At 40.8% G+C, this 27,276-nt stretch overlaps 2 protein-coding genes across 4 annotated transcripts; one reads left to right on the top strand and one right to left on the bottom strand.

Moving 5' to 3' along the window:
- The first annotated feature begins 753 nt into the window (after positions 1–753).
- Positions 754–7,664, top strand: LOC139590321 (L-lactate dehydrogenase A chain). 2 transcript variants are annotated; one of them, XM_071427811.1, is made up of 8 exons: positions 754–907; positions 2,449–2,580; positions 3,304–3,421; positions 4,107–4,280; positions 5,076–5,249; positions 6,047–6,164; positions 6,543–6,666; positions 6,848–7,664. In XM_071427811.1, the coding sequence occupies exons 2-8, from the start codon at positions 2,458–2,460 to the stop codon at positions 7,010–7,012; spliced, it is 996 nt and encodes a 331-aa protein (XP_071283912.1). In that variant the 5' UTR covers positions 754–907; positions 2,449–2,457; the 3' UTR covers positions 7,013–7,664. The 2 variants fall into 2 exon arrangements, with proteins under 2 accessions (XP_071283912.1, XP_071283913.1); XM_071427812.1 differs by having other exon boundaries at positions 766–907; positions 2,452–2,580.
- A 427-nt stretch (positions 7,665–8,091) lies between these two features.
- On the bottom strand, positions 8,092–27,241 carry TSG101 (tumor susceptibility 101). Of its 2 annotated transcripts, none has more exons than XM_071427809.1 (10): positions 27,059–27,241; positions 23,654–23,738; positions 21,193–21,258; positions 20,439–20,602; positions 18,967–19,093; positions 16,707–16,773; positions 15,041–15,135; positions 10,201–10,403; positions 9,016–9,255; positions 8,092–8,424 (listed from the first exon to the last, which is right to left on the bottom strand). In XM_071427809.1, exons 1-10 carry the CDS (start codon positions 27,098–27,100, stop codon positions 8,335–8,337), a joined length of 1,179 nt encoding a protein of 392 aa, XP_071283910.1. In that variant the 5' UTR covers positions 27,101–27,241; the 3' UTR covers positions 8,092–8,334. The 2 variants fall into 2 exon arrangements, with proteins under 2 accessions (XP_071283910.1, XP_071283911.1); XM_071427810.1 differs by having other exon boundaries at positions 15,041–15,132; positions 27,059–27,239.
- Positions 27,242–27,276: the final 35 nt, after the last annotated feature.

Genomic DNA, 27,276 nt, shown 5'->3' with positions numbered 1-27,276 from the left:
GTTTTGCTTTTTGTTGGGAGTCCGAGCAAGAAATAAGTGAATGGGAGAAGGATTTGGCTTTACTAACCAACAGCAGGGTGACAGGAAACTGGCAGCATGGTGTGACTGAAACCGACCAGTGTGAGCCCAGTCATGGAATTTCCACCAGCTTCAGGAAAACATTAGTGCTGTGTTTGAGGCATCGCCGTCCTCCATGCAGCAGCCCCTCTCAGGAGAAAAAGGATTTTAAAAGTATTTAAATTGAGGAAGTCCCACAGAACATACATCCCAATGACCAGGGAACCGCTTGTGCGACCGTGCAGGGCTCAAAAGGTTTGGCTTATATAACCTAACACAACAAATGAGAGGGAATCGGATACGTAACTACACGGAAAGGGGAAGTAAACAAAAAACCACAAACATCTATTGATTTAGATGGAAATTAGAAGCTGGTTTTCAGCCACCCGAGAAGAGGCCCCATCCGGAACTATCGCCATAAAGCCCTGAGGAGGAGCACAGGGCTGGGACTGCCCGGGCGGGAAACAAAGGCAGGAATGCCTTGAATTCCCACAAACTCTGCAGAGCCGGAGCGTTTGCTTTCACTTATCCCGACTAGCAGCAGAGCGAGTGAAATCTCCCCGGCCGACGGCCCTCAGACGAGTCCTGAAGGCACGCATAGCTCAGCGCCCCAGCCCCGCCCCAGCTCCCCTGCGCTCGCCTCCCTCCACCCTCCGCTGCTCCGCTCCATCTCCTTCCCGCTGCTCCTTCCCCCTCCTCCCTCTCCGTCTCTCCACCCCGACGTGTCGGCGGGCACGTCCCCACCGCCACAGCCCGCCCGCCGCGCGTCAGCCGCCCGAGCCGTATTTAAGGCGGCGGCCGCCACCTCCCCCGCCCCGCCGTCACAGCCGCGCTTGGGTGAGGACGCTCGGTAGGTGCGATCGCCGTGGCGTGAGATGGGTGCGGGCGCCGGGGGTGCAGGAGCAGGGGGAGAGCGAGAATGGGTCCCGCAGGCGGTGCTGGTCCTGCAGGCGGTGCTGGTCCCACAGGGGATGCTGGTCCCGCAGGCGGTGCTGGTCCCACAAACCTCCGGGGGGACGCGGTGGAGCAGGGGCGACAAATGGACAAAGTCCGCTCCACGCCGCCGGCTCCGCTGAGACCCCCCGGCCGTGGTGGAATCTGCACCGGAGTCCAGCCTGCGTGATTTCCACTCGCAGCCCCCCATCGTCCCTCCCTCCATGCCCTTGAGCCTCCCTGGATTAGCTTGCTTCCCGTAATCGGTGCGTGCGGCCCCAGGGAGTGATCCTGCAAAGAGACTTGAGGATGGGCTTAGGGCTGCGTTTCAAATACAGATTAGTGGACCACCTACCATTCTCTTGTTTCTTTGAGGGGTATGGCACTCTTAAAAGGAAAAAAAAAAAAGTGTAAGAGACGTGCCTGAGTGGGTGGCTCTGATCTTAGTGGCTTAGGCAGGAGTTGGCACATGGAGAGTGCACTGCATGGCCACGCTTCAGGAGGCTCCTGCACAGGAAGACTGACGTAGCTTGCTTGATTTTTCCTAAATATGGGCCCTGCTGGCTTCCTGGCCCTCCCCTCGGCCCCAAAATTTGCAGTCCTTACCTGCTGCTCTGCTCGGCTTCTCATGCTCTGAACGAGTCGCTGCCTGTTCAGCACCAGACAGTCGTGTGGTGTCTGTACTTGCATCCGTCTGTGCAGCTGCTCCTGCCCTGGGCTCCTCAGGCTGCTCCCAGTGCAGCTCCCAGTGCAGCACCATTTCCTGGGAAAGCGTATTGGTGGCTTCCACGCAGAGATGGGGATGAATGCACAATCCTTTGTCATCGTTGTGCCATTTCTGCACCCCTTTGGCACTCAGAACCCAACTAACCAGGATGCTGGGCAGCTGCAGCTAAAATGTGAGGGTGGGAGAGATGGTAACACCAGACTCCAGCCATCTTAATTCAAAACTCAGCAGTTTCACTTCAAAACAAATTTATGAAGTTGATGTGGTGGCTCATGCTGCCCTAAAAAAGGGCTTGCCTAAGTGTTGCACAACTTGAGCTCTGGAAAGGCTTCGGGGCACAGAATACCAGTTTTTCAGGGTGAGAGAACAGAGAGTGCCAGACTGTGCTATGCTTAGAAGTACTAAAATGGCTTCCTATACCTAAATGTAATATGGATGGCCATTTAGAACGTTCTGCTGCTGCTGGAGTGCCACCAGCTATGTAATATAATCAATGGCTGTCAGGCTGTACTTGAGGCAAAGCTAGGGTGAGCTTGAACAGAGTATTGTCACCAGTAATTTAGTTTTGCAATCATTTTGTGGCATACAGACCGTATTGCCAGACATTTTATTCATGTATTTTGTATCCATTTTCTTATCATCCTGGAATAAAGTCTATCTTGCTGGATATAACTATTTTGGTATCAGTAAAAGCTCCAAAGCTTAGAGAAATGATGTTTCTTTCCTTTCAGCAGTGCACCATGTCTCTCAAGGATCAGCTCATCCACACTCTCGCCAAACAGGAGAGCCATGCTGAAAATAAGATCAGTGTGGTTGGCGTGGGTGCAGTGGGAATGGCCTGTGCCATCAGCATCCTCATGAAGGTAAGTGTCAAGCTTGGGAGGAAGTAGCAGAAGAGCCTGAGACCTAAAAGAGGGGCAAAAAAAGTAGCCACCCTTATTAGATGAACTTCTGGTTATACAATCCTTTTTTGGGCCTGAAATGAAGCAAGTCTTCAAGCTATTGACAGAGAACAAATAGCTGCAGTTCTTGTAGATAAAGTTTGCCTCAGGATCAGGCAGAATGTCCTTTATGTATCATTTTAAGAGCTGCATTTACCTTTGTGGGACTTGCAGACTTCCTTCTAAGTAGGAATTCTCTTAATATTCTAAATATACAAAAAGATTGAGAACTGAGGATTATTTTGTCTTTAGCAGAGCAATGGAATGATTCTTTGCAGTGTAGTCTGGAAAAATTGGTCCTTGACACTCTGAATGACTTGTCTTCTGCCTTCAGTTATCATACTGAAAATGCTGTGGTTAACAGGAGGCTTGCTTTTCTTGACGGTCAAATAGGTTGCATATGAATCACTATTAAATTATTCTTTGTTACTGTACTGCTTAATTGTACTATTTCATGCAGAATGTGGTTATGAAAAGTATAAAGTGAACTCAAGGAAGTGGATATCCCAGGGGACTAATTGAAGGACTCTGGGAAGAAGTGAAGTGTTAAAGATGACCAAAATTTAAGTAGCTTTTAAAATAATTGTAACTTCATGGTTTGCTGAAAGAGGCAGCAAACTCACCACTGCTCTTGGTCTCCTGTAGGACTTGGCTGATGAACTCGCCCTTGTTGATGTCGTGGAGGACAAGCTCAGAGGAGAGATGCTGGATCTCCAGCATGGCAGCCTCTTCCTTAAAACTCCAAAGATCGTCTCTGGCAAAGGCAAGTAGTTGGCTCTCATGTGCCCATTGTTTCTAAATGGAGGTAGCCACTTCAGGTCTCACAAGGACAGCCTGTCACCCTAATTGTTGGTGGGAAAGCTCATGGATATAGTATTCAGCTGACATTTTAAAATATACCTTCTTATGGCCAGTCCAACTAAGAATTTTCTTCCAGGGTTCACTCAGTACAAAAAGATGGATTTCTTAAGTACTTGTGCACCTTAGAGAACTTTATTTCATGACCAATTAACCCCTGAACTCATTACTGCTTAATTCTGATAACTTTTAGTGGCAGCCTTGAGTAGGGCAAAGGCTTAACCAGCTCATACCTTAATTACATCTCCTACAGGTAGTAGGTTATGAGGGCAGAGCCTTCTTCCTCTTCTATCTACACAGCACTTACCCTGAATGCTATCCAGCAGCTATCCCCAGTCCCGTTGGTGGCTGAGAAGCAAGGAGCAAGGCTGCCTGCAGCTGTGTGTTAAAATAGCAACGTGCCTGAATGTTGTGGCAAGAACCACTGTCTTAAAATTAAATTTCATTTTCTGTAGAGGCAAAGTCTAGGGTAACAATTACGAGGGAATTGCTGCACACTCAGACTTGAGAATTTGAGATCCCAGTACAGAAAGGAAGTGAGAACTCCTAGACTCCTAGAGGTCATGTTTGACACAGCCTCTTGTTTGCAGATTACAGTGTGACTGCACACTCCAAGCTGGTCATTGTCACTGCTGGTGCCCGGCAGCAAGAAGGAGAGAGCCGCCTTAACCTGGTCCAGCGCAACGTGAATATCTTCAAATTCATCATTCCCAACGTCGTTAAATACAGTCCTGACTGCAAGCTGCTTATTGTCTCAAACCCAGGTTTGTCTTGTGCTGCCATAAGAGGATTTGGCTTAGAGAATAGTCGTTCTTCAGTAAGGTGGCATTAGTGCACAGGCTTTTAGAAAACACTTGTGCTGGGGAAGAGAAGGCTCTGGGGAGACCCTGGAGAACCTTCCAGTACCTAAAGGGGCCTAAAAGAGAGGTGGACTTTGCACAAGGGCATGTAGTGATAGGACATGGGGCAACTGCTTTAACTGGAAGAGGTAGATCTAGGTTAGCTATAAGGAAGAAATTCTTTTATTATGAAGGTGGTGAGACACTGGAGCAGGTGGCCCAGGGAAGTTCTGGATGCCCCATTCCTGGAAATGGTCATGGCCATGTTGGATGGAGCTTTGAGCTACCTGGTCTTGTGGAAGGTGCCCCTGCCCATGTCAGCGGGTTGGAATGAAATGATCTTTAAGGTTCCTTTCAAACAAAGCCATTCTATGGTATCTCTATAGCAAAAAACGTCATCTTCCTTTTCCAAACTCAGCAGTTTGGTCTTCTGAGAAATAAAGTTGGGTTTTCAGACCAAGTGATCTTGAGCACACTAGGATCACTGATGATTGCATGCATAGCATAAAGGCAGACCTGAGAGACTGTTCAAAATAGTAATAATGTTATATTAAACAGTCATTATGTAAGCCCACTGCAGCGCCTGGCCATGGGCACTGCTTTGTGCTCTGTTCCTGAAACTAGCATGCAGGTAAAATGCTTACAGATGAATGCAAGGTACCATCCTCATTATCAGTCTGCTCACAAGTGGCACTTGTTATGCCCCTGTTCTCCTCACAGTGGATATTTTGACCTACGTGGCCTGGAAGATCAGTGGCTTCCCCAAAAACCGTGTTATTGGGAGCGGCTGCAATCTGGACTCTGCCCGTTTCCGCCACCTGATGGGAGAAAGGCTGGGCATCCACCCGCTGAGCTGCCACGGATGGATCGTTGGAGAGCATGGAGATTCCAGTGGTAAGGGTGAAATCAGGCTGGCTGTTACACAGAACTCCCTGATGCTGTCTGCCAGGAACACCTTGAAAGGCTACAGCAAAACATTGCTGCAAAACCCTTGCACTGCAGCACCTTAAAAATGCAAGTTCTGATTTAAGTCATTTGCTGCACAGAGTAACCCTAGATGATCTATATTTGACCTGAATGACTGTGCTTGGAAAAGGTCATTACTGTAACCTGAGCTGGCTAAACATTTCTAGGCTAGATTGTTCACGTAACTCCCAAAAAAACCCAAACTGAAGCAGCAGGAGGATAAAGTTCTCTGCAAGGGCCTCTCAAAGATCTGCACCGGAATTACTGGCAGTAACTCAGCTGCCATTCCTGGCATCTCCTAATCACTGTATATAGGAATTGCAGGGGCAAGTCTGGAGGACAGGAGAAAGCACTTTTTCCTTATTTAACCTGTACTTTTCCAAGCAGCACCAGAGCAGTGCTGTCTGCTTCCTGACACTCACCAGAATGCACTTGGAATCAATTCTTACTTTGGGAAAACTCTGCAAAATGACTGTCATTTCAGTTAATATTGCCCAGTTATTTCACATTAACAAAGGTGTATTCAAACTTTGTGACACTGTGTATAAATGTTGATGTGCTCCTAGGTTCTCAGGCTGCAATTCAGGCTGGCCTTATAGGTCATGCTATATTTAAGATTATAGGTAAATCATAATGATGTGTTGCAGATTAATCCAGCTAGATCTCATGTTAGTTGGAAAAGGACTGAGTATTGTGAGATTAATTTATCTATGTGCAACTCTCAGTGCCTGTCTGGAGCGGAGTGAACGTTGCTGGCGTCTCTCTGAAGGCTCTTCATCCAGACTTGGGAACTGATGGAGACAAGGAACACTGGAAGGATGTTCATAAGCAGGTCGTGGACAGGTAAATACTGGCTTTTCTTGACAAGAACAAATCATGAAGGATTGAAAAATCTCTGTTCTGCAGTACCCAGATCTAGAATAGCTCAGTAGCCCCAAATGTCAGGATGCAAACATAATGGAACATGAAATAATATTTTAAGGAGTAATGTAGTTAAGTTTTCATTATTAATAAACTTTAAATTAGGGAAGAGCTTAAACTTCTAGGCTTCCAGTATAATTGTGTGGACTAGTGTAAAATGCAAATAGAATTACTCACTGCTGAGTTCATTTTGGTCCTGTCAGAAAATCAGTCAAGCTTCTGATGCCTCCAAATTGATCCAGAGACCTCTGAAAGCCTTTGTGGTGCTTGTTCTTTATAATGAGCGTTGTGTCTCTGCAGTGCCTATGAGGTGATCAAACTGAAGGGATACACGTCCTGGGCTATTGGCCTTTCTGTGGGAGACCTAGCTGAAAGTATTATGAAGAATTTGAGAAGAGTGCACCCCATCTCTACCATTGTTAAGGTGAACAGCTTCTTTTTCCTAATTTTTTTCTTACTGAGAATTAAGTATGTCTGGAATTCTGAAAAACAGCAATCGTTTTCTAGTTTAATTTCAGTTAAATTTGGTTTCCTGGTAAGGTATTCTATGAAATATACAGAGATATATATAAATTCCAGCCTAATAATCCTTATGTACCTTTCAGGGCTTGCACGGAATAAAAGAAGACGTCTTCCTAAGTGTTCCTTGTGTACTGGGCAGTAATGGCATCACTGATGTAGTAAAGATGATCCTAAAACCTGAGGAAGAGGACAAATTAAGGAAGAGTGCAGACACACTGTGGGCAATCCAGAAGGAACTACAGTTTTAAACCTGCCCAAGCAGTTTTTGGGTCTTAGCAATTTAACGGGTTTAGTGGTTTGTCTTACGTTGCACTTCCAAGTAAGTCAAATCTTTCAATGTATTATCTCAACTAGAACACACAAAAAGCTCAAATCTGAACAATGGAGTTTCCTGAAGATAGCATTAGGAAACTAATCTAGGGTTTTCCCTGTTCACAGACACCCATGTTCTTAGCCAGAGCTAGATTACCTAGTCAGTCTTGTTCAGTGAAGTGGTATGACAAATCCAGCATTCAAAGCAGCACTGCCTAAAAAACCTTTGCCTTTTCCTCTTGTTTCATGTTGGTTCAAAGGAATAAGGAGTAATTGCTACACAATGTGAAACCAAAGACATTTCTTGAAGTTAAAGGATTGTCAAGCCAATTGACCAACCTTTTCTGCCAGCTGAATCGCTTCAATATTTCACTGTTGATAGGTCCAAGTGTATTTTCCTAACACTGCTTTGGAATTTTTGTGGGTATTTTTTTCCTAGAGAACCTTATTTTTGTGTACTATATCAGTCTAGTTGTAATTTCTGTCTCCAGAGCATGTTTAAAAAATGTTAAGGTTTCTATGTGCAACAAGACAGTGACTGTCCAACTGTAGTACCAACTACAACACCAAATAAACCACAAACTGTTATTTCTGTCTCCTTGTTTTTCTTAATAGGGCTTGGTCTCCACATGCAATTCTATTTACACCCACCTGAATCAATTCTATTTTTCAAGTCACACTAACTCAAACAGCACCTGTGTAATTATGTTATATGGTCAGCTGTGCTGGAGGCTTCAGGCAGTTATATATTTATGGAAGTCTCATCCAGGTTTTTAAAATAAACTCCAACCTCTTCAGAGCCAGCAGGAACATGAAAAGCCTTAGGGCAAAGGCTCAGTCTTAAGCCACGCTGGTTATGGTGCTGAGACCAAGAACCTTTTGAGTTTTCAGTTTTCACTGGTCATAATAAATGTGATTTTCTCCAGTTTGGCACAACATATTCCAAATCTCACAAGTGAAAGCATGGTTAAGCTGACACTGCATATTTGAAAAGAAAGCACGTCATACACAGCTCTGTAGAGGAAGAAAATATGCAACAAGTTTTATTCAGCGTTAAGTCCACCAGCACAAAGATTACAGGAGATAGAAAGTGCATTAATAAAAGCTAGTCTTTACCAAAAAGAAAATATATTATTGATTCAAAATATCTTACACTTGGATGATGTAATAACTTACTCTGGGCACCTACTGATTAAGAGAAAGATCAAGAGAATGGCTGCTTCACAAGGAAACCCAACTTCCCAGCTAGTCTGGGAATTCAGTAGAGATCACTGAGTCCAGCAGTCTTCCTTGCTTTCTGCATCAGTGCCCTCAGCTGGAACTGCTTGCGAGACAGGAGACGTACATGCTGCAGACAGAAAAACAACAGCTGGCTATCGTAAAGTTCTGACAAAAACTCAACACTGCCACACAAGTGTACTCTGTGACCCAAATGGGATGTCAGTTTTTTGGAAACACTAAATTCATTATTCTACTAAATAGCATTTTCTTGGCTTAAAATGACTGGCAGATGGCTACCAAATGCAATTGCTATAGTCTATTTGTTATGATTTTTAATTATTAACTAATTCATTAAATTATAACAACAATTATTAACTCCATGCATATTCTTATCAAAGTAATAATACACACGCCATAAGGTGCAATCAGACTAATGCACTTCCCATGGGGCAGAGAATGGTTCTTCTAACAGCAGATAAACAGAATTAGCAAGGTCTACACAAGAAGGAAACTACATGACTTTGTACCTATAATGCTTTCAAAATTGGTCTTTAAATTCTGAAATCACTTTCTAAAACTTATGCTTGAATGTATAAATAGTCCTGTTCCTACAGGATCCTCTACTGTGAAGAGATCGTGAACATTAGTAAGCCAAACCAAAGAGTCCAAAGTAAACACATTTAAAATGCACATCTTAAAAATATCCCAAGAAACCTACCTTTAAAAAGACATCTAAATCTATCACTCCACGTCTCAGTGCTTCCCCAAGGTAGAAAATGGTGTCTTCAATTGCATTTTCCTCTGCATATAAGTTCAGGATCTGCTTGTAAAGTGGTGCTGTAGGAATTATAACTTCATCTATGTCATTATTTTCTGACTGACTTTCCATTTTCTCTAAGGCAGAACTGAGCTCCTCATCCTTCTTTTTGAGAAGTTCAATGTTCTTGTCAACTTCAGCCTAAAAACAATTAAGATGTTTACTTATCTTATTGTGATACAATTGTCTAGATGAAAGATTTTTAGACATACCGGTTCATTCTGTACTTCTTTGCTTATCTTCACTATGATTTTTACAGAAGAAAGAGCTATCAACCTGTAGTTTTCAGATTCTTTTAAAGAAGTAACATCTGTTTCAGATAATGTCAATCCATTACCCATTTATAACTGTAGAGAAGGCATGCCAAACACTCCAAGTATTTCAGCTGCCACATTAGGAAAAATAACCATTTAAACTAGCTAAAGGTAATAACAGCAAAGCCAATGTAATTATTTTCTTTAGAATGCAGGATTCCCCAGTTCTCTAGTCCAATTCATAACTTCTAATAATTTTTTAAACCACATCTGAACACTGAGCTGTTTTCAGAAACCGTTCATCAATCCCAAAATCTTACTCCTGAGCAGCAGCGCAAGGAGCAGATGAACTAAGCAGAAGATGCCTTAATGAAAAAATGCAGGAATTTCTGAGCATACTGTGAGTAGGAGAGACTACTGGGAAAGGAGAAGTTATACAAGGAGGCTGTGAACAAAATCCATGTTCTCTACACTAAGACACTGAAATGTTCTCCAGTACTGCTGTTACACATTATTATCAAGAAACTGAGATGCAAATATGAAATAATCTCACACCACTAACATCTTGCACGGGAAGAATGGGGGAAAATAACACTGTTCCTCTACTACTGAGCAATGGCATTTGTAAGACACATGCAGGACACTGCATCTCATGGTCACTGCTATTTCTGACTTGCTTCAGTCTGAGCACAAGCCCCCAGCTGCAAAAGAGAGAAAGCACAATGTGCTAGAAGCTTTGTTTTTTCTATAATGATTAATGATTAATTAATTCCAAGCTTCTGTTCGCTACTAAGAATACTCAGGTGGGGAGCAGAGGCTCCTCTCAGCTTACCACTTCCTGATCCAGGCGAGTCACCATCTCTTCCAGTTTCTGGTGCCCCTTCTTCAGGTCCTCCTCTGTGCGTTTCAGGGCGTTGAGCTCGGCCTGTGCGCGATCCATCTCCTCCTTCATGCGCCACCTGAGCTTGTCGCTGACGGCCGAGATGAGGGAGGCGCGGATGGTGTCCTCGCTGATGGTGCCATCTCTGCTGGGCCCTGCATGATGATGTTGCACAAGCTCAACATTCATGCTGGGCTGCACTATAAAGCCAGCTGCAATAGCACGTGGCCAAGCTGCTCTGTGTACTTCTCACTTCACTCTTTAGTGTCAGTGAGACATTCAAATAAGCTGCTCTCCATAATAATTTCCAGAAGCAGCAGAGAGATCACAGTGAGATAATACACACTAGGATAGACACAAGTAAATTTAAGAGTATGCATCCATTCATTCACTTCACTATTCCCACATCCACACTCTTTTTTTAATTTTAAAAATGAGGTGGTCATTTCCTCTGAAGTCCAAAAATGTTACTAGTCCAAGACTTTTTAATGAAGAACAAGAGTTAGGGGCAGGATGTATTCAACCACAATTAACATAACAGTTGGCTTGAGACAATGAATTTACCTACTACAGGTATTAGTTTGGGATTTGTTGTTTATTTATTTATTTTTTTTTTAATTGCCTAGCCTGGTAAGGAAAGTTTCAAACTAGGAAAGACAAATGGAGAGTTATAGACACCACCCATTCAACTCAAGTGGGGACACTCCCAGGGAGGGCATGCAGCCCAGGTTCTCATGGGGAACCACCCTGACACCTGCTGGAGGGACAACACTGGCAGGAACACACAATCCAGGAGATTCCTGGAAAGCACTGACAATAACTTCTCATACAGATGCAGCCAATGAGGAAAGATGTGCTGCTGGACCTTGCAGAACAAACAAAGAACATCTGGTTGGAGATATGAGTGTTGGGGCAGCCTTGGCTGCAGTGACCATGAGATCATGGAGGTTCTGCAGCCCACAAGTAGAAGGGCAAGGAATAAGATTGCAACCCTGGACTTCATAAGAGCTAACTTTGGCCTCTTCACAGGCCTTCTTGGAAGAATTCCATGGGAATTTACCATAGAGGGAAGAGGGGTCCAAGAGAGCAGGTGAATATCCAAGGATCACTTCCTCCAGGCTCAAGAACAGTACATCCCTATGGGCAAGTGAGCAGAAGGGGCAGGAGACCTGAAAAAGCTTTTGAAAATCAGCCTTTCAAGGATGATTTCAAGAGTCTGTCACTAACACACTTTTAAATAGAAAGGCAAGTACTTTGTGTCTGTCACAAGAAGTGCAATATATCTCCAGACCAGGAAACTTGGAGTGCTCTAGCAAATGTGAAGTGGCTACTGGTGATATTTATCATAAACCACTTCAATTATTCTGTGGGAATAACTGAAGGGTCACAGTTTCCCCAGGCTTGTGCCTCACACCTTCTAGATCAGTGAAATTTCAACTGCATTTTAACAACACAGCAAGAATTACAGTAGATTTTGTGCCTAAACTTCACAACTGCTATGAATGAAACACAGAGAGATTTGAAGCTCTGTAATTGCAAAGAAAATAAGCAAGAAGAATTTTTGCCAGAGTATCTTTTTATCCAGAGACACAGCTATCAAAACCCTGAAGCTGTTACATTATGCTCATCACATTTTCCAGTGCCCTACATTTCAAAAAACAACAAAATGAAAAACCACTCATCACTGCTCACGTGATTCTTGTATAATTGAATACTTTAACTTCTGCTATCAAAATAATACTGAATAAGATTGTATCTCTTCCCTATGATTTTTACTCTGTTCCTGTCCACAAAAGCTACACCAAGCCACATGGATGGGAAAATAAAGCTGTGCAAATGAATGACAGGAACTACAGGAAGAAGCACATCATGCTTACTAATCCACCAAAGCCTTCTAAAATACAGAAAACATAAATTTTGATAATTACTAATGTGAGCACTTTGGATACATGTAAGTTGCACCAGAATATGTGTACTTTTTAAAAAAGATAAGCAAATTACCACTGAAAAAATAAAGAGATTGAATTATTACACAACTGGTGCAAAGAAAGCCTTAAGAAAATATAAATGTCCCATCACTTCATCTGATTTACAGTTGTGGCCTAAAAAAAACCAGCCTGTTGTCAGTCAACAAGACAATCTGCAAAATTTGGGTAATTAGAGCCAGCAACAGAAGTTGCCAAATAGCACCCTATACACAAACCCAGGAATCCATCATTGCTGCTTCTTATGAAAAGGAGAAAAGAACAAGAGCACTTTCTACACGGAGAAGTAAAACTTAAACCAAGTCAGTCAAACAATCTAGGACAGACTTTATTCACTGTACAGGACTTCCTGATTAAGGTAAGGCTTGATTTCCCTTCAAAAACAGCATTAGCATGATTTTAGTTACTGTTTCCTTTACATAATGAATTATACTCTAACACAAAGTCAGAATCAGCCAGAACCAGTATCAGTAAAACTTAGGCTTACTTTCTTTTCCCCTGACATCCCTCACTCTGGGAGTTTTTATGCAAGGCCCACTTTAACAGTAAAGTAGGACAGAGGAAAAGAAATATAAAGCCACAATACACCTAACACAATGAAAATTCACACAGAAATGCCACCAGGTAGAGTAGAGGTCTTTGAACATAAAATTATCATTTTAATACAGCTCAATCAATGTATCTTCTTACAGAGCATGAACCCGTAGCATCTTCTGTCACTTCCATAATTAGCCCAGCTTGGAGAAGATTTCATGGCACATGGTCTTTAAATCAACAGAACTCTGAAACCTTTAACCTTTACTAGGCAGAGTCTGGTTTCAGAAGTGACCTTACAGAATCATCAAACCAGTAACTGCAGCAGAAAAGTAATTAATGGCAGATGACTGAACAGAAAGAAAAAGCCTAAAGGACTATTTGAAAAAACAGTGATGGTGAAAAACTTGAGCTACTTTGCATGAACATTTTCATTCAATTCAAACTAGGTTTGAACCAGGTTCACTACAGAAAACACCACCACCCACACAGAGCTCTGAAGTTGTAACAACTGATATGCTCCTAAATAAACTATCACAATAAAACACAGCCAAAAAAAAACCAAACTGTACAGGAAAGAAACATTTTCAGCTCAAAAGAAAAAACAATACTGGACTGTAAAAAACACCCAACAAAACAAACACAACAAAACTACCTCACAATATTTTAAGTGTAGTGGATGATCAAAGTGATGTGTTTGCATTTCATCTGGCACAAGAGATAAGCCATGTAAACCAGGTGTAGGGCTTTTACCTAGCTGCAGCAAATGAGTCAGGGTTATGTTAAATTGTCACTATGAAACCTGCCATTACAACTTGGTATCACACATGATCTAACTCAGGACTGGAAGAGTCTTCTATCTTTGCAGGTACTGCACCTCTATTCATCTCCAGTGGGGTTGAAAAGAAGGGGAAAAAATTAAATAGAATATATTTCTATTTTAAATTGACATCCTGCTACATAAAGGCAAAACTGGATTTGTTTGAGAAAGACGCTGCAGAAAGCCAAGTTTGCCTAGAAAGTTTATCAGCTCCCTACACAGAGACCATGAATTCTCCAGGACACAAGAGCAGCCCCACACCACCAAGCACTGTCTGAGGGACTTGAGTGGGACAGCAGCTTCCTTGCACTGTGCATGGCAGACTCACATCACCTCAGAGTGCAGGGGACCACTGAAGTAGCCAAGAACTTTCAGAAAATACTTTCTTATTGAAAAAGCTGAAAGAACTTGGACACAAAGGACAGGATCAGGCACAAGAAAAATACAACATACAACTTACTGCTGCTTTCAAATTCAGTAGTAACAGAACTCCTCAGATATTTTAGTAAGAGTAAAGTAGGAGCATCTCTCTTCCCTTGCCTTGTCCCCATGTATGTGAAGAAAAATCACAAAATACACACAGTTCTGGAAAGAAAAGACATTCTATGACTCTAACCCAAGCCATTCCATAAATAACTGAGTTCACATATTAGATGAAGAATCTATGGATGCATTTCTAAATTACAGGGCTCAAGAGTCTACAATGGATTGCTAATTAATGAACAGCATCACAAGAAAATCTACACCCTCACCATGTAACTGTGCCAAAGGGAATATCAGCCAGCTGGAAAGTTACTGCACCAGCTTCCCACTGAACTGGGTGACATCTATCACTGGTTCCCAGCCTTCTGCACACACACTGACAGCGAGGGGCAGGGTGGAAAGCAAGGGCCACAGAGCAGCAGACTGGGAAAAGACACAGGTCAACAGCCTAAATGCTGATGCTGAAGGGAACAAAGGAGCAAGTGACAAGTAGAGATCAATAAGAAGCAACAGGGAAGAGGCTGGAGAACAAACTCACTAAAAATGAAGCTCATTCCAAACTGCTACTTTAGAAAGTTACTATTTTGGGAGGAAAGAAAGTATAAATAGAATGCATTAGATGTTTAAATGATGATAAAGGTATTTTTCTAAACCATGAACAGAGCAATGCAGAGAATCAAAAGTCACCTACAGTTAAAGGGTAAGGAAAATCTCATGTAGTTACATGCAGTGCTCTTCAAAATATTCACAAAGCACACACAATGTATTGCATAAACTCAGAAATCTATGAAATTCCTGACTGAAGGTGAATAAAATGTACTTTTTTCTTCCTTTGAAAAACTTTTAATTAAAGATCAATGCTTTGGAACTTCAGAGTAAGAACAACATGTTCTTTTTTCTATTTTATTTCTTTACATATCAGTTACAGAGAGAAGCTTTACTTCAGAGAAACCCTTTCCAAGGTACTCACCAACAGTGGTGACAGGAGGCTGAGAAGGGTAGTACTGCACACTAGTGGTTGCTGGGAAGGGAACACCACCTGGGTAAGGATAGTTTGGGAAGCTGCTTTGACAAAGAAAGATATGCTAATGTTATGCAACTATTAGTAAAATATCATCCACCTAGATTATCTTTATTGCCACCTTGTTAAACATTCATTTGCATAATAAAATGTTAAAATTGCAGGCCTTTTGCCTGTTCACATTTACATCTTTCACAACTGGTATTTCTGGTATTAAGGTACCATTTTATCTGAAACCCTGTCTAGTTATTGCATGGTCAACATTTGGATACCAAATTCTCCTGAATCTCCTTGTTGTGCTATATGAAATGCCACAAACATCCAAAACAAATTATTCCAGCTACAAACTCCCACACAACAATTTCAAATTAATAATTTTTAATATGAGAACAGTTAAGAAGATGACTGATGAACTGCTTTATGTAAACCTAAAAATGCTGTGCAAAATATGGTTGCAAGGTGAAACCTACTCCCCCAGAAATCCCCAGTCCTGCTCTGAGGGATAAAGAAAGCAAAAGTATTCATTTGCTCACTGAGACAATTATAAGGGGACATGTGACATTTCTAAAATACATTTGCTGTCACCTAAAACAAGGACACAAATTAGTCAGTACTAGACTGACAAACACCTGCATGCAGCAGAGTGTTAACTGAGTGCAGCAGAGTGTTAATTAAACAAAGTGGTCCAAAAACCCCTGCAAAATATAAAATAAGCATGTTCTATTCAGGCAACTACAAATTTAATAGTTCTTAAAACCTTCCTATTAATTAATAAATTATATATTTTAAAAACAGTTCTTCTATTACTTTTGTACAAACATTAGGAGTGCTTTAAACAAACATATTTGGGAGGAAAAACCATGCGGTAAGAACTTAAAAAAATCCCACATAACACTCCCCCCCTCCCAATCCTCAGAGGTTTTTAGATTTTAAATGTCTTTTTTAAAATAAAAATGCTCCATATTACAAAATCTTATATGCTCCTACCACAAAATCGGGACATAAGGATATTAACAATAAAAACAATTAATTATGATGTAAAAAATACAGGTAACCACTAGGAGGCAGTAGTCAACATCTCACTATTTACTAACACAGACCTGCAAGTCTTCCAAAAATGCTTTATTCCTAACTATTATACAGAAAGAAATCCTGGTTAATATTAATAAAAAGCTTTTGAAGTAACTTGATGTTTTTAATATTCCCTTAGATACTCTAAGTCCACATTTATGCTGGAGTCAAGGTTTGTATTAACTCAGCAATATTTTGTTCAATTTTTGAGATGCTAATAAAATCCTGACTTTTAGGGGTACATTTCTTTCTATGTCATGTCAAATATAAATATATAAAAATATATGAGTGAGGAAAGATAACAGCTGGGAGTTAGGTAATTTCAAAATCTATTTATCACACCCATAACTATTTTATTTGAAGCAACTAAGAAAGCTTGACCTTTGTCCAGTTTTGGCTACTGACAAGAATTCAGCCCTCACTCTTAACAAACCCTGCTAACATGAACACAACAGAAACACCATAAGAAAATACAATTATGATTAGACACTATTCAGTGAAATTCTCTATTAGAAAAATGATGACAGTTTAAAAGGGCTCTTACCTTGGGTTTGGAGTGCTTGATGTTGGATAGGGAGATATTCCACCTGGAATTCCTGGCACATAGGAAGCTAAATAAAACAAGAATTTTGTGCATTTTTACATTTCAGAAGTTAAAACCCTCCATATAAAGAAGTTCTTCCTCATATATAAAAATAATCCTATTGTTATATGGATTTTTTTTTTCTTAATCATTACTTTAAACTAATTACTACATGGATAAAAGTAGGTATTGATTTAAAAATGCACAACAAATGGGTGTACTAAGAAAAAAAAAAATCTGCAGCTGGGGTACTCAGAAAAAAAACCCAAAACATGGTATTAAAGATGACCCACCTGAAGAGCTGTCTCCATTTTTTATGTAATTGCTGAAAAAAGAATTTAAGCTTTCTAGCCAATGATGTCTTCGCACTAAATAACAAGTGCATAATTTAAGTACCTTCAGAGTAGTTGATTAGCTGTTTCATGATCCAACCATGTCCTCAGTGGGTAATCTCTGCTATTTAGAAGTTGTATTTAATTTTTTTTAAATAATTAATAATATTTAAAAATATAAATGTCTAAATAGTCTTAGCAAGTTTAAGATTTTTCTTGAAAAGCTGACAAAATTATGTTTTGGACATACTTATCCCCCATTTCTAGCAATTTTAGGAATATTTCATCAAATAACTTTTTTTTAAAAGAGCTATTAAGAGTGGAGCTATTTCCACTCTACAATGCTTTCAAATGATTAAAATTTTTGTCAAAGGACTTTATTTCTTCTTAAACCATGTATCTATAACATGAAGAAAGCCAAACCTTAAATGTCTGTAAAATAAGGAAAGTCTGACTACACTAGTAAAACTAAGTAGCTATTAATAATTTCAAAACCCTGAAACATTTTCACTAGAATTACTTCAGCTAAGAACTAATTCCTAGTACTTCATCTCAATTCAATTGAAAATAGGAATTCAAAGCACTTCAGCTTTGAGTGACTACAAGAGCAATCAAATGTGGCTCATTGCAGGTTTGTCCTTAAGGCACAGTCCCTGCTAAAACTTCACTTATACTGACCCCCACTGTTCCTGGAAAATCAGGACAATCCAACCCCTCTGGTGCTCTCACAAGCAGGGTAGCCACAGACAAGCTGAAAAGTCCCAAACACCTGCCTTTAGTCAATTATTCCTAATGGTCCCATTTATGATTGCTACCCATTTTCTCCCAGGTTCAGAGCCTAAAACCTTGCTAAAAATGGGTTCTGCTGGAAATGGCAATGAATAGCACCTCAGCTTTTCAAATGTAACACTGTGATCAAGTAAAAGCCATATTTCAACAGAAAATGGACACAGCCTTAAAAATCTGGCAAAAATACATAACCCCAAATACAGCTACTGGACCATTAAATTCATGTGGAACTGTTATAATCTTATTAAATAAACAATCTCCAGCTAAAGTGCTCCCCCTTCCCTACTGTCCCAGTCTTTGACTTTAGGTCTATGCTAATATTTTTTTGGCTTCTTCCCACCTAATACAGAGTCTCCCCCTGGAAGAATTTCTAGGATTTTCTGTTTCCCATTTCTTGTTTTCCCCCCACCTGCCTATCCCCAGTCTTTAAAATAAGATGCCTCCAGAGGTTTAAATAAAGAAAAGATTTAAAAAGGCTTGAGGATTTTTGCAAGAAAATAAGAATGGGTACCAAGTCAGAACATCAACTTAACAGAGAACAAAGAACAACAAAAATCACAAGGCAGTTTTTTTTAATAGTCAGCCAGCAATTTGAAAAAAAAAAGAAAAACAAACCACACAAACAGGAGCGTGGGCATATGAAACAAACTGTAGGCATGCTTGTGCTTATGAAATCAATGGTTGCAGGATAGTTAAAAGATGGGCTTGTATTATTAGAATGAAAAAAACTGAGATACAAAGCTATTTGAATAATCACTTTGTAAGTCCATCTTGGAATGTTGACAGGACACTGGCTGTTTTGAGGGTGTTTGAGAGTGTTCTGGTTTTGTCTGGGTTTTGCTGTGTGTTATAATACAAACTTGATTTTTTCCCTCCAAAACCCAAAGGCTCACATGAATTCTTAGACTCACAGAACATTTTTAGTTGAAAAAGACCTTTAAGATCAATGAGTCCAACAAGGTAAAATCAAGTAAATTCACAGCTCAGGTATATAATATAAAAAGTAAAATGCATAATTTTTGGGCAAACAGTGCAGGGCAGCAATCCCTTTGAAATGTTCAGATGATTATTTGCAGAAATCAGCAGTGATGAGCACTTACTGGTTGGTGGGCCTGTTGCCTGGTAAGGGGGGTAGCTGGAGGAAGCAGTAGGACGAGAAAACACAGGAGGTTCCTCTCCAAACACAACAATCATGACCTGGATCAGCTCCAACAAGTCTGACTGGGGCTGGGAGGGAAAGCAAATCACAAGTTGGTCATTTTTCTAACAGACAGTTTAACTGACTGGAGCAACAATAGGATGCCATTCCATCAGCTCTCAAAGGCATTCCTTTTATTTGTGGGTTTAAATGTTCTTAAAATGTGTATCTCTCATGTGTATACACATGTGCTTAATTAACTTCCTTTCTGTGTTCTATTACACATACCAAACCCAGTCAGCTTGCACTCAAAACCATACAGCAAAACACATCCAGAAAAAAATGGGTAATGCATGGCTCCATATCAACTGCAGGACAATAAATGACTGGGTATAAATGCCCACTGATTAATTATAATAATATTTTTAAAAATTAAATCCACCCCCCAACATGAAACATATACAGATCCCCAAGTTTTTTAGACATTTCAATGTCATACATCACAGCTTGTGCTCTGATTCAGAATGTCTCAACAGAAAAAATATCCTAACCCACTAAGGAGGGGCACAAACCTCCTTGAAATACGGTTATAAACAGAGAGGCCTGGTTTAACTACTTAATATAGGCATGATTTCATTTTGCCAAAATAAGAACAAGCATCATGAATGCAGCACCAGATGAAATACCCCAATTCAGAGTTTACTTAGCTCTATAATCCACTTACTTATTTTTACCAACCTCTCAAACTGAAAGAATCCTGTATCAGCTGTACCTTAGATGATCCCCTTGCTCTGTGCAACACCTGACCTGGGCAGTCTTTTTCCACTATTACCATGCAAGCACTGAACTACCACACACCCAGCCTTAGTAAATGCATTCCTGTTAATCACTTTTTACAGAACCATGCATCTTGTATCATTTTTCTAATCTTGTCAACAGAGTTCAGCTTCTTTACAAGTCCATGTTTTGGCCAAAACTTCTATGAGGCCTGCACTGCTCAGTGCCTCCATTTACTGGTAAAGCAAATATATCCATATATGTGAGACTCCAGGAATGTCTGCATAAAGAACCCAAGAGCTTGTAAAAGTCCATTTTAGTCACAGAGATGTTTTAAGTAAATTTATAATTTCCCTTCTGTAAATATTCTTGTCTCACAAATCTTCACATCACTCTCTTGCCAGGGAAGAGGACACCTTGTGCTGCACTGTTTAGTCAGACAAGTAGTAACAGAAAATACAATTAATTTCATTAAATAGCCAGAACACAGAATGCAACATCCTGAACTTAAAGACATTCCAAAAAACACACAGTTGATTTTATTTTAAAAATGGTTTAAGATCTCTAATAAAGACTATGTTTTTTATTAAAAATGATACAACTTTCTTGAGGAATGCAGAATGAGCAGTTTGAGAACTTCAAGTTCCCTATACTTACATATTTCCACTCGTGCAGGTAGGGAAGGTATATCTTTCCATTTGCATCAACATGCTTCCCAGTTTTTATTGTCATTGAGCTAGTGGGTTTAACAAAACAAATTGGAGGGTTGAAAGGGTAGGTGTCCAGCAGCCACAAGCAAATTGGGATATTGTATGTGTTACCTAGAAAAGATATTTTGAAAGATTTTAGAAGTTGTTTCAATTCTTCAATTGTCCTCCTGTATTCAGATTCATAAAAAACTCCTAGACGCAGTAAACTCAACTTCTAACAAAGTTAGAAGCCAGAGCCAAAATTTCTTAATAACATTCAATGAATAGGTAACACTATGGCCACAAACTCAACATCTTTCAGAATAATTTAACTTTGATTTACAATTATCACACACAACTAATGCACAATCTCATTTGTTCTATAATGCTACATTATAAGACTCTAATTTGAATTATCATTAGCTGCAGCAATAAATGGTTTGCAACCCTCAATTCAACTGAAAAGCCTGAAGAAATGTGCAATGCTAAAAGAAGAAAGATGCTACAAAGCTGTAAATGACTGAAGAAGCAATGCTCAGCATTCAAATTTCATCCTGCAGCAAAAACGGAGAACAATTTCTTTAAAATATTTTACTTTGGACAAGCAAAGGATTTCAAGAAAAGAGTGACCACTGAAGTAGTGAAGTTGAAAGGACAAATCCAAGTTTTTCATGCAATTTGGGAAAATAATGGGGATGATGATAATTATAATACATGCATACCTCTGTAAGGCACTGGAATGGTTCCACTGAGGCTCATCAACTCTCTGGATGAACCATCATTAAAAACTGAAAGAGAACAAAAAATATTTTTAAAACAAACATATGGGTTATGTTAATCTCAGTTCAGGTTATTCCCCATCTATTATTGGCATAAGTTTTCACAAGTTACACACATATAAACTCAGCCTGAAAGGTTCAGCTCTTGCACATTTTTGGATTAGCAGATGACTGTCCACAGTCAGGTAATTCCTTATGAATAACATACTTCTGAGAAATGAATGATTAACCATTGTCAAACTACCTTCCCTACAAATAAAACTGTTTCCTCATTCAGTGATCAAACAAAATGATGGAATCTTGCAAACTGCAAGTAATACAAATTGCTGCAAAGATAATCTGAACTCAAACTTGATTTAAAAAAACAACTGTCATCTGAGGTTTATAAAAGAATTCCCTATGCCTTCTTCAAAAAAACAGGTCAGCAAGAATACTGAAAATTCCTGAGCCACAGGCATTTATTACCAAATCAGTAAAGGTAATTTAACCAAACAGTAACACACTGAAGAGGAAGAGAAAAGTGCTTGACTCTGACAAATATTAGTCACAAACTGCACAAGAACTCTGACCTAAATTTACTGAGTTGCTGTATTTAGTTTTCTCATACTTTTAATCCAATACATTATTCTTGGCTGAATGAATCAGCTTCTGTTGAGGAAGCTTTTATCTTCTTAATTCCAACTGAAAGTTTCTAGCCATAATTCAAATGTAGGTTACTGTGCACAGTTATTGTGGTGCTGATGTTCTGCAAAGGCAAGCAGAACATGTTGGGATGTCAATGGGGGTATGTATTTAATTATTAATATGAACTTGAAAACTGTCTCATCAGCAATGTAATTGTCAGATTATGCTCTTCTCTGACTTAGAGATGAGGCAACTGAGAGGCATTTTAAAATCTTTTATTCCATTTTTAGTCTCATGAGAAGGGTGAGACAATACAGATGTTATAATTTACACCATCACAATTAGAAGCTAACTATTTCCCAATTACAATACACTATTAGTGTTTCTTGGCCTACTAGCTTTTGCTACACCATGCTGTAAATGTCTTAAAGCCAATCATCTACAATTACCCCTCTTGGGTCCTACTACAAAGTATCTTTCATAGTTCTATTTCTCCAAAGTATCTAGTCATATTTGCAAGGCCATCCCTTGAAATTTGATTCTAGTTCCATGCATTTTTAAGTCAGCAGTTCTTATCTCAAGGTTTGCATACAAGTGCATACTATGTGAGCCTTCTGTCAGGCTTTGAGAATTGTCTACAAATCCATTTCCCACATTTTCCCCTCTCTCTTGAATGGAATAAACTTTTTTGATGGTTTTGTTCATTGTTTGTCATGTACAGTGAAGTGCCCAAGAATTCTCTACAAATCCCTTTCCCACATGTAATCACTTTCTTGCAGCTGATGTCACTGCTACAAATAATATTGATTATCTGTAAGTGATTCTGTGCTTAGCCTCTTCCAGGCAGATTAAAGAGCATTAGGGAACACAAATGGCTACAGCTCAAGGATATCTGGAATTGTGATCACCATCTTATGCAAACTTGTGCAGCTATTCCAGACACAGTCCTTTCACTCCTGCTTTGTTTCTTCAGTCACTGGGTGAATTTTTATTTCTGCGACAGCTGCTGGATTGCAGCTACTCAAGTTAAAACTAATTCATCTTTTACCTGTCCATGTGTCCCTTCTTAATATTTCTCAATCCAGATACACAACTTAAAAAGCAGAAGACTAAAATTTTTGATGATGTATTAGTAATATAAATTAGATCACAGAGGAATCCCACAGGTAACAGTTAAAAAAAGGTGACCATAAGAAGGCTGAGCATCTACACTGGCTCACTGTATGCTGTGAAACCCTAGATATCATTTTCCTTTAACACACTTAAACTTAAATTAACCTAGATACTTTGAAACAGCTAACAAACAGTGATTATCATCAATAATTTACATTACAAAACTCTCATGCCAATTGTCTGTTTTCTTCATACTCTTAAGGACTACCACAATGATTTTAAATGAAGCATTTCTTCATTGATTTAAAGTTCTTCCTACACAGAATTTTAAAAATGTCTTTATATGGCAGCAAAGCTGAATTTGTAAGATACCAGCAATCTCAGGACACCAACTGATGACATCAGTGAGTGATTAACTAAAAGTTAAGCTGTGAAAAACGTGACACTTCTTGGCACATTAGACAGTTATTTTCTAAAATAACCTTACTATATTACTGAGTCTGTGCTTCTAAAGAAGTGTTGATGTCAGAGACAAAAAAGAGAAACTCAAGTTATGTTTTCTAGTGTTAATCTTCTTCCCCCCCCCCCCCCCCCCCCCCAAAAACTACCAAAGGCATCTAACACATCAACAATTCACCAACAAAAATTTTCTCATGCACAGACTAACCATAGGAATCCATGACAGGTTTGAGGTCCTTGTACTGACTAATAACACTGGTTGTCTCCTGTATGGTTAGGTCTCTATACTTGTACTGGAAAACAAAAGAGAAAGAAATTACTTCAGAAGCTAAATTTTTAGTATAATTTAATTTGATTTTTTATTTTACCCAACAGACAGCATTTATGAGAGTTTACATCTCCACATGGACATTCTTCTCCACTCTTAGTTTGGAATAATAATTTATTTGTCCATATTACCTAAATGACCACTGCCTATATATCTCATTGAACTTTAACAATATGTTAAGTCTTAACAAGGATGTAAGCATCAACTGATTTGGGAAAGAGCTGTTGCATTTTCTTTCATGTTCTACCACAACCGAGTGTATCTGAGGAATATGAATGAATCTTAAAAAAACAAAAAAAAGTAATATCCAAACGAATACAGTGATGTTTTGAACATTCCTGACAAACAGCTATTTAGGATATGAAGCACACAGATCTATTTCATAGCACTTTTCAAAGTAACACCGTATTTATCAATCATTGACTAGCATTTACATGTATTTTGTCAGCTAGAAGCAGACATATCAAGGCACAATATAACCAGCAATAATACTGGTTTTACCTCTGTCCTTTTATCAGGAGCAGGGAGTAACAGCACAGATGCCCCACTACAGAATTCACCAGTCTCAGAGCCATAACCCACAGACAGCAAAGAGGCTCCTGAGCAACAGAGTTGGTTCACCACAGTGCAGCCCTTTGGCTTTGTTGTCATTTCTCCTGATAACTATGATTAAAAAGAAAAGCCAGCAATGTGGTCCCTTGACATTTTTTCATTCTAATACAATTTTAAAAAACTGCAATCTTCAGATGCCTTAAGGAACACGGGCAGCAACCTTTCATTGAACCATGGTAGGAAGACAAAGGGCCCAGCACAATGAAATGTCTGACACCCAACGCACATAAATGTTAACAACATCTGAACAAATTAATTCAGACATCACCCAAGAGCAAACTGTGGTGCCACAGCTAAAGGTCACCTTGGCCCTGACAAACACTCATGAGTTGTGAAGCTTAGACAGTAACTCTTCTTCCTGTCACCTCCAGAGACTGACAAGGATGCTCCTCTGGGGCATGACAACTTGGATTTACTGAGCAGAGATGAACCCACCATGCCACCTCAGCCCACAGGAAGAAGCAGCACCTCGGGTGATGCTGGGACTGCTCTCCCTCAAACGACCAAGGACACAACAGCCACATGGTCTGTCTGCCAAGTGCTGGTCTGTGGGACAGAAAGCAATCCCTCCAGCAGGGATTCCTGTGTGCACAGGGGAGCCCCAGCACAGAGGTCAATCAGCCCCTGGATGCTGTTTTGGTGGGAGGGCTGCAGCAAAGCATCTCAGCCGCCCTTGTAAAGCTGGTGCAGGATTGGGGTGTGCAGCAGGGCTTGACAGAGAGACAACTTTGTTAATACTTGGATACATTCCTCCCTCCCTCCCCAGAACCTGGCAGAAGCAGGAACAGGCATGGAGGAATTTTCATGCACACCAGCCAGAGACTGGCAGCACACACCCACACCACTGCAGGTGTCACTACAGGACAAATGACAGCTGGTCACCAGCTACTTTTAAAAGGCAGGGCCTTCTCATAGGAACAAACCTTATGGTCCAGGATAGAGCCTCAACAAGATTGGCATAATTACTATTAAAAAATCCTGAGAGCAGGATTCTGCTAACAGAAGCTCCAAAAAAGCACAAGGGTCATAGAATGGTTTGGGTTGGAAGTAACCTCAAAGATGATCTTGGTCCCAGCCCAAGGCAGGGAACCTTCCACTATCCCAGGCTGCTCAGAGCCCCTTCCAGCCTGGCCTTGGACACTGCCAGGGATGGGGCACCCACAGCTTCGCCTTAACACCCTGACAGTAGAGAGGTAAGCACAGTCAGGCTCTACTTCCACTTCTGGCACAAGAATCTCAAGTTAGTTGAGTCAAGAACTGATAAAACAATGCCTGCCTGTTCAGCAGGCACTCTGTGAATCTGGTACACCATGGGACTGATGAACCACAACTTTGGTTATTGGGGGTGCCTTCAAAAATTAGTAACAACACCTGAACATTAAGCAAGCATTTTCATATCCCTATTAAAACAAAGAAAGATAACATTTTTACAAACTGTTTTTACACTGAGTGATAATTACTTAGTGGAGAGACAGTTGTATGATTCCAGCTACTGCCACAAGCAAAATCAAATGTTAATTTCAGCTGTTAATTTCTGTACTTAGATTGATTTCTAATAAATGTCAAAATCTCTTTGGAAAATTGAAGATCCTAGTGATTTCTACAAAGGTAACTAAAACTGATTAATTTGAATTCTTAATTTCTAGACTCCTTTTTCGTCCTCCATTCTCAGATTGCAAATGCATTCCCCGCATTTTACATACCAGGAAACAGATCAGAGAAAGATGAAGCTTTTCAAGATCTGACAGCAGGTTAATACCTGAAGTTAAATTAAGTGCTTAGGTTCCCCCAAATTAGGATCAAGCTTTTGTTAGCTCATTCACTGAACTATCCAATGTGTGAAATCTCACTAAACTTCCCTCTCTAGAATAGAAAGTACAACTATTTTTTAAAAATAAATGAAATTACATCTTCATTTTTCATCACCTACAGGAAGCCAGACAGGAGTATAAATTTAACAAGTGTGGGGGAACAAGGACATCAGACTACCTTAAATTCTATTTCTTCTATAGCATGGCAGTAATTAATTTAGCAAAGACAGGTGCATACAAATAAACACATGATCTCATTTGCTGACACTGACTAGGTATTCAGCACTCATTTTCAAGCTGATAAAAAAACATCTGCTTACGACTCCATGCAGGTGAACGGGCCTTTGGTTTTGATCAGATTCTCAACTATTGCACTTCATTTCAAAACGCTACACGTATGATTAAATAGTGCCAAAAAAAATTTCCAAAATCCCCCCCAACCAAGCCGTAACTCCCGCTAAGTGCCATCCTTAGGGGTTTTCATTCCCAGCGGCTGGACAAAGGCCAGTTTTCAGCGAGGAGTGGCACGCGTGGCTCGGCATGATTCAGGGGTTAATGATTTGCCTTCCGTGAGATTTTCCCGTTTCCTTGCACAGGGGCGATAATCGAACCCACCCCACCCCGCTCAGTGATGCAGAGCTCGCCTTGCCTCTCCTGTGACCGGGGAGCTCAAGCGCCGTGTGTGCCCCGCACGGCCCCGCGGGTGCCCGGCACTGTCCCAGCCCAGCCCCGCAGCTCGGCACGACCATTTTAGGCTCTCTGCGCCGTTCCTCCCTTCCCGACCCAACTCCCCGGAGCCTGCGGGCGCTGGGCCCCGCTGCCGCCCGCCCGCGGGCCGAGCCCGGCCGGGCCGCGCCCGTACCTTGGTGAGCATCTTCTTGAGCTGGCTCTCGGACACGGCCATGGCGGCCGCCCCTCGCTGCCGGTGTCGGTGCCGCTGCTCCCGGTGCCGCCGGCCCGGCCCTACATAAACACAGGAAGCGGCCGCGCGCCCGCTTCCGGCGGCGGCGCCGCTGCCGCGCGTCACGGGGCGGGCACCGAGCGGGGCCGGGGCGGGCACCGAGCGGGGCCGGGGCGGGC

The sequence above is a fragment of the Agelaius tricolor genome, unplaced genomic scaffold (assembly GCF_023055355.1).
Source record: "Agelaius tricolor isolate 1412-34295 unplaced genomic scaffold, bAgeTri1.0.p SCAF_5, whole genome shotgun sequence".
In the NCBI taxonomy this organism is placed as follows: domain Eukaryota; kingdom Metazoa; phylum Chordata; class Aves; order Passeriformes; family Icteridae; genus Agelaius; species Agelaius tricolor.
This window is presented reverse-complemented; position numbering and strand designations above follow the sequence as displayed.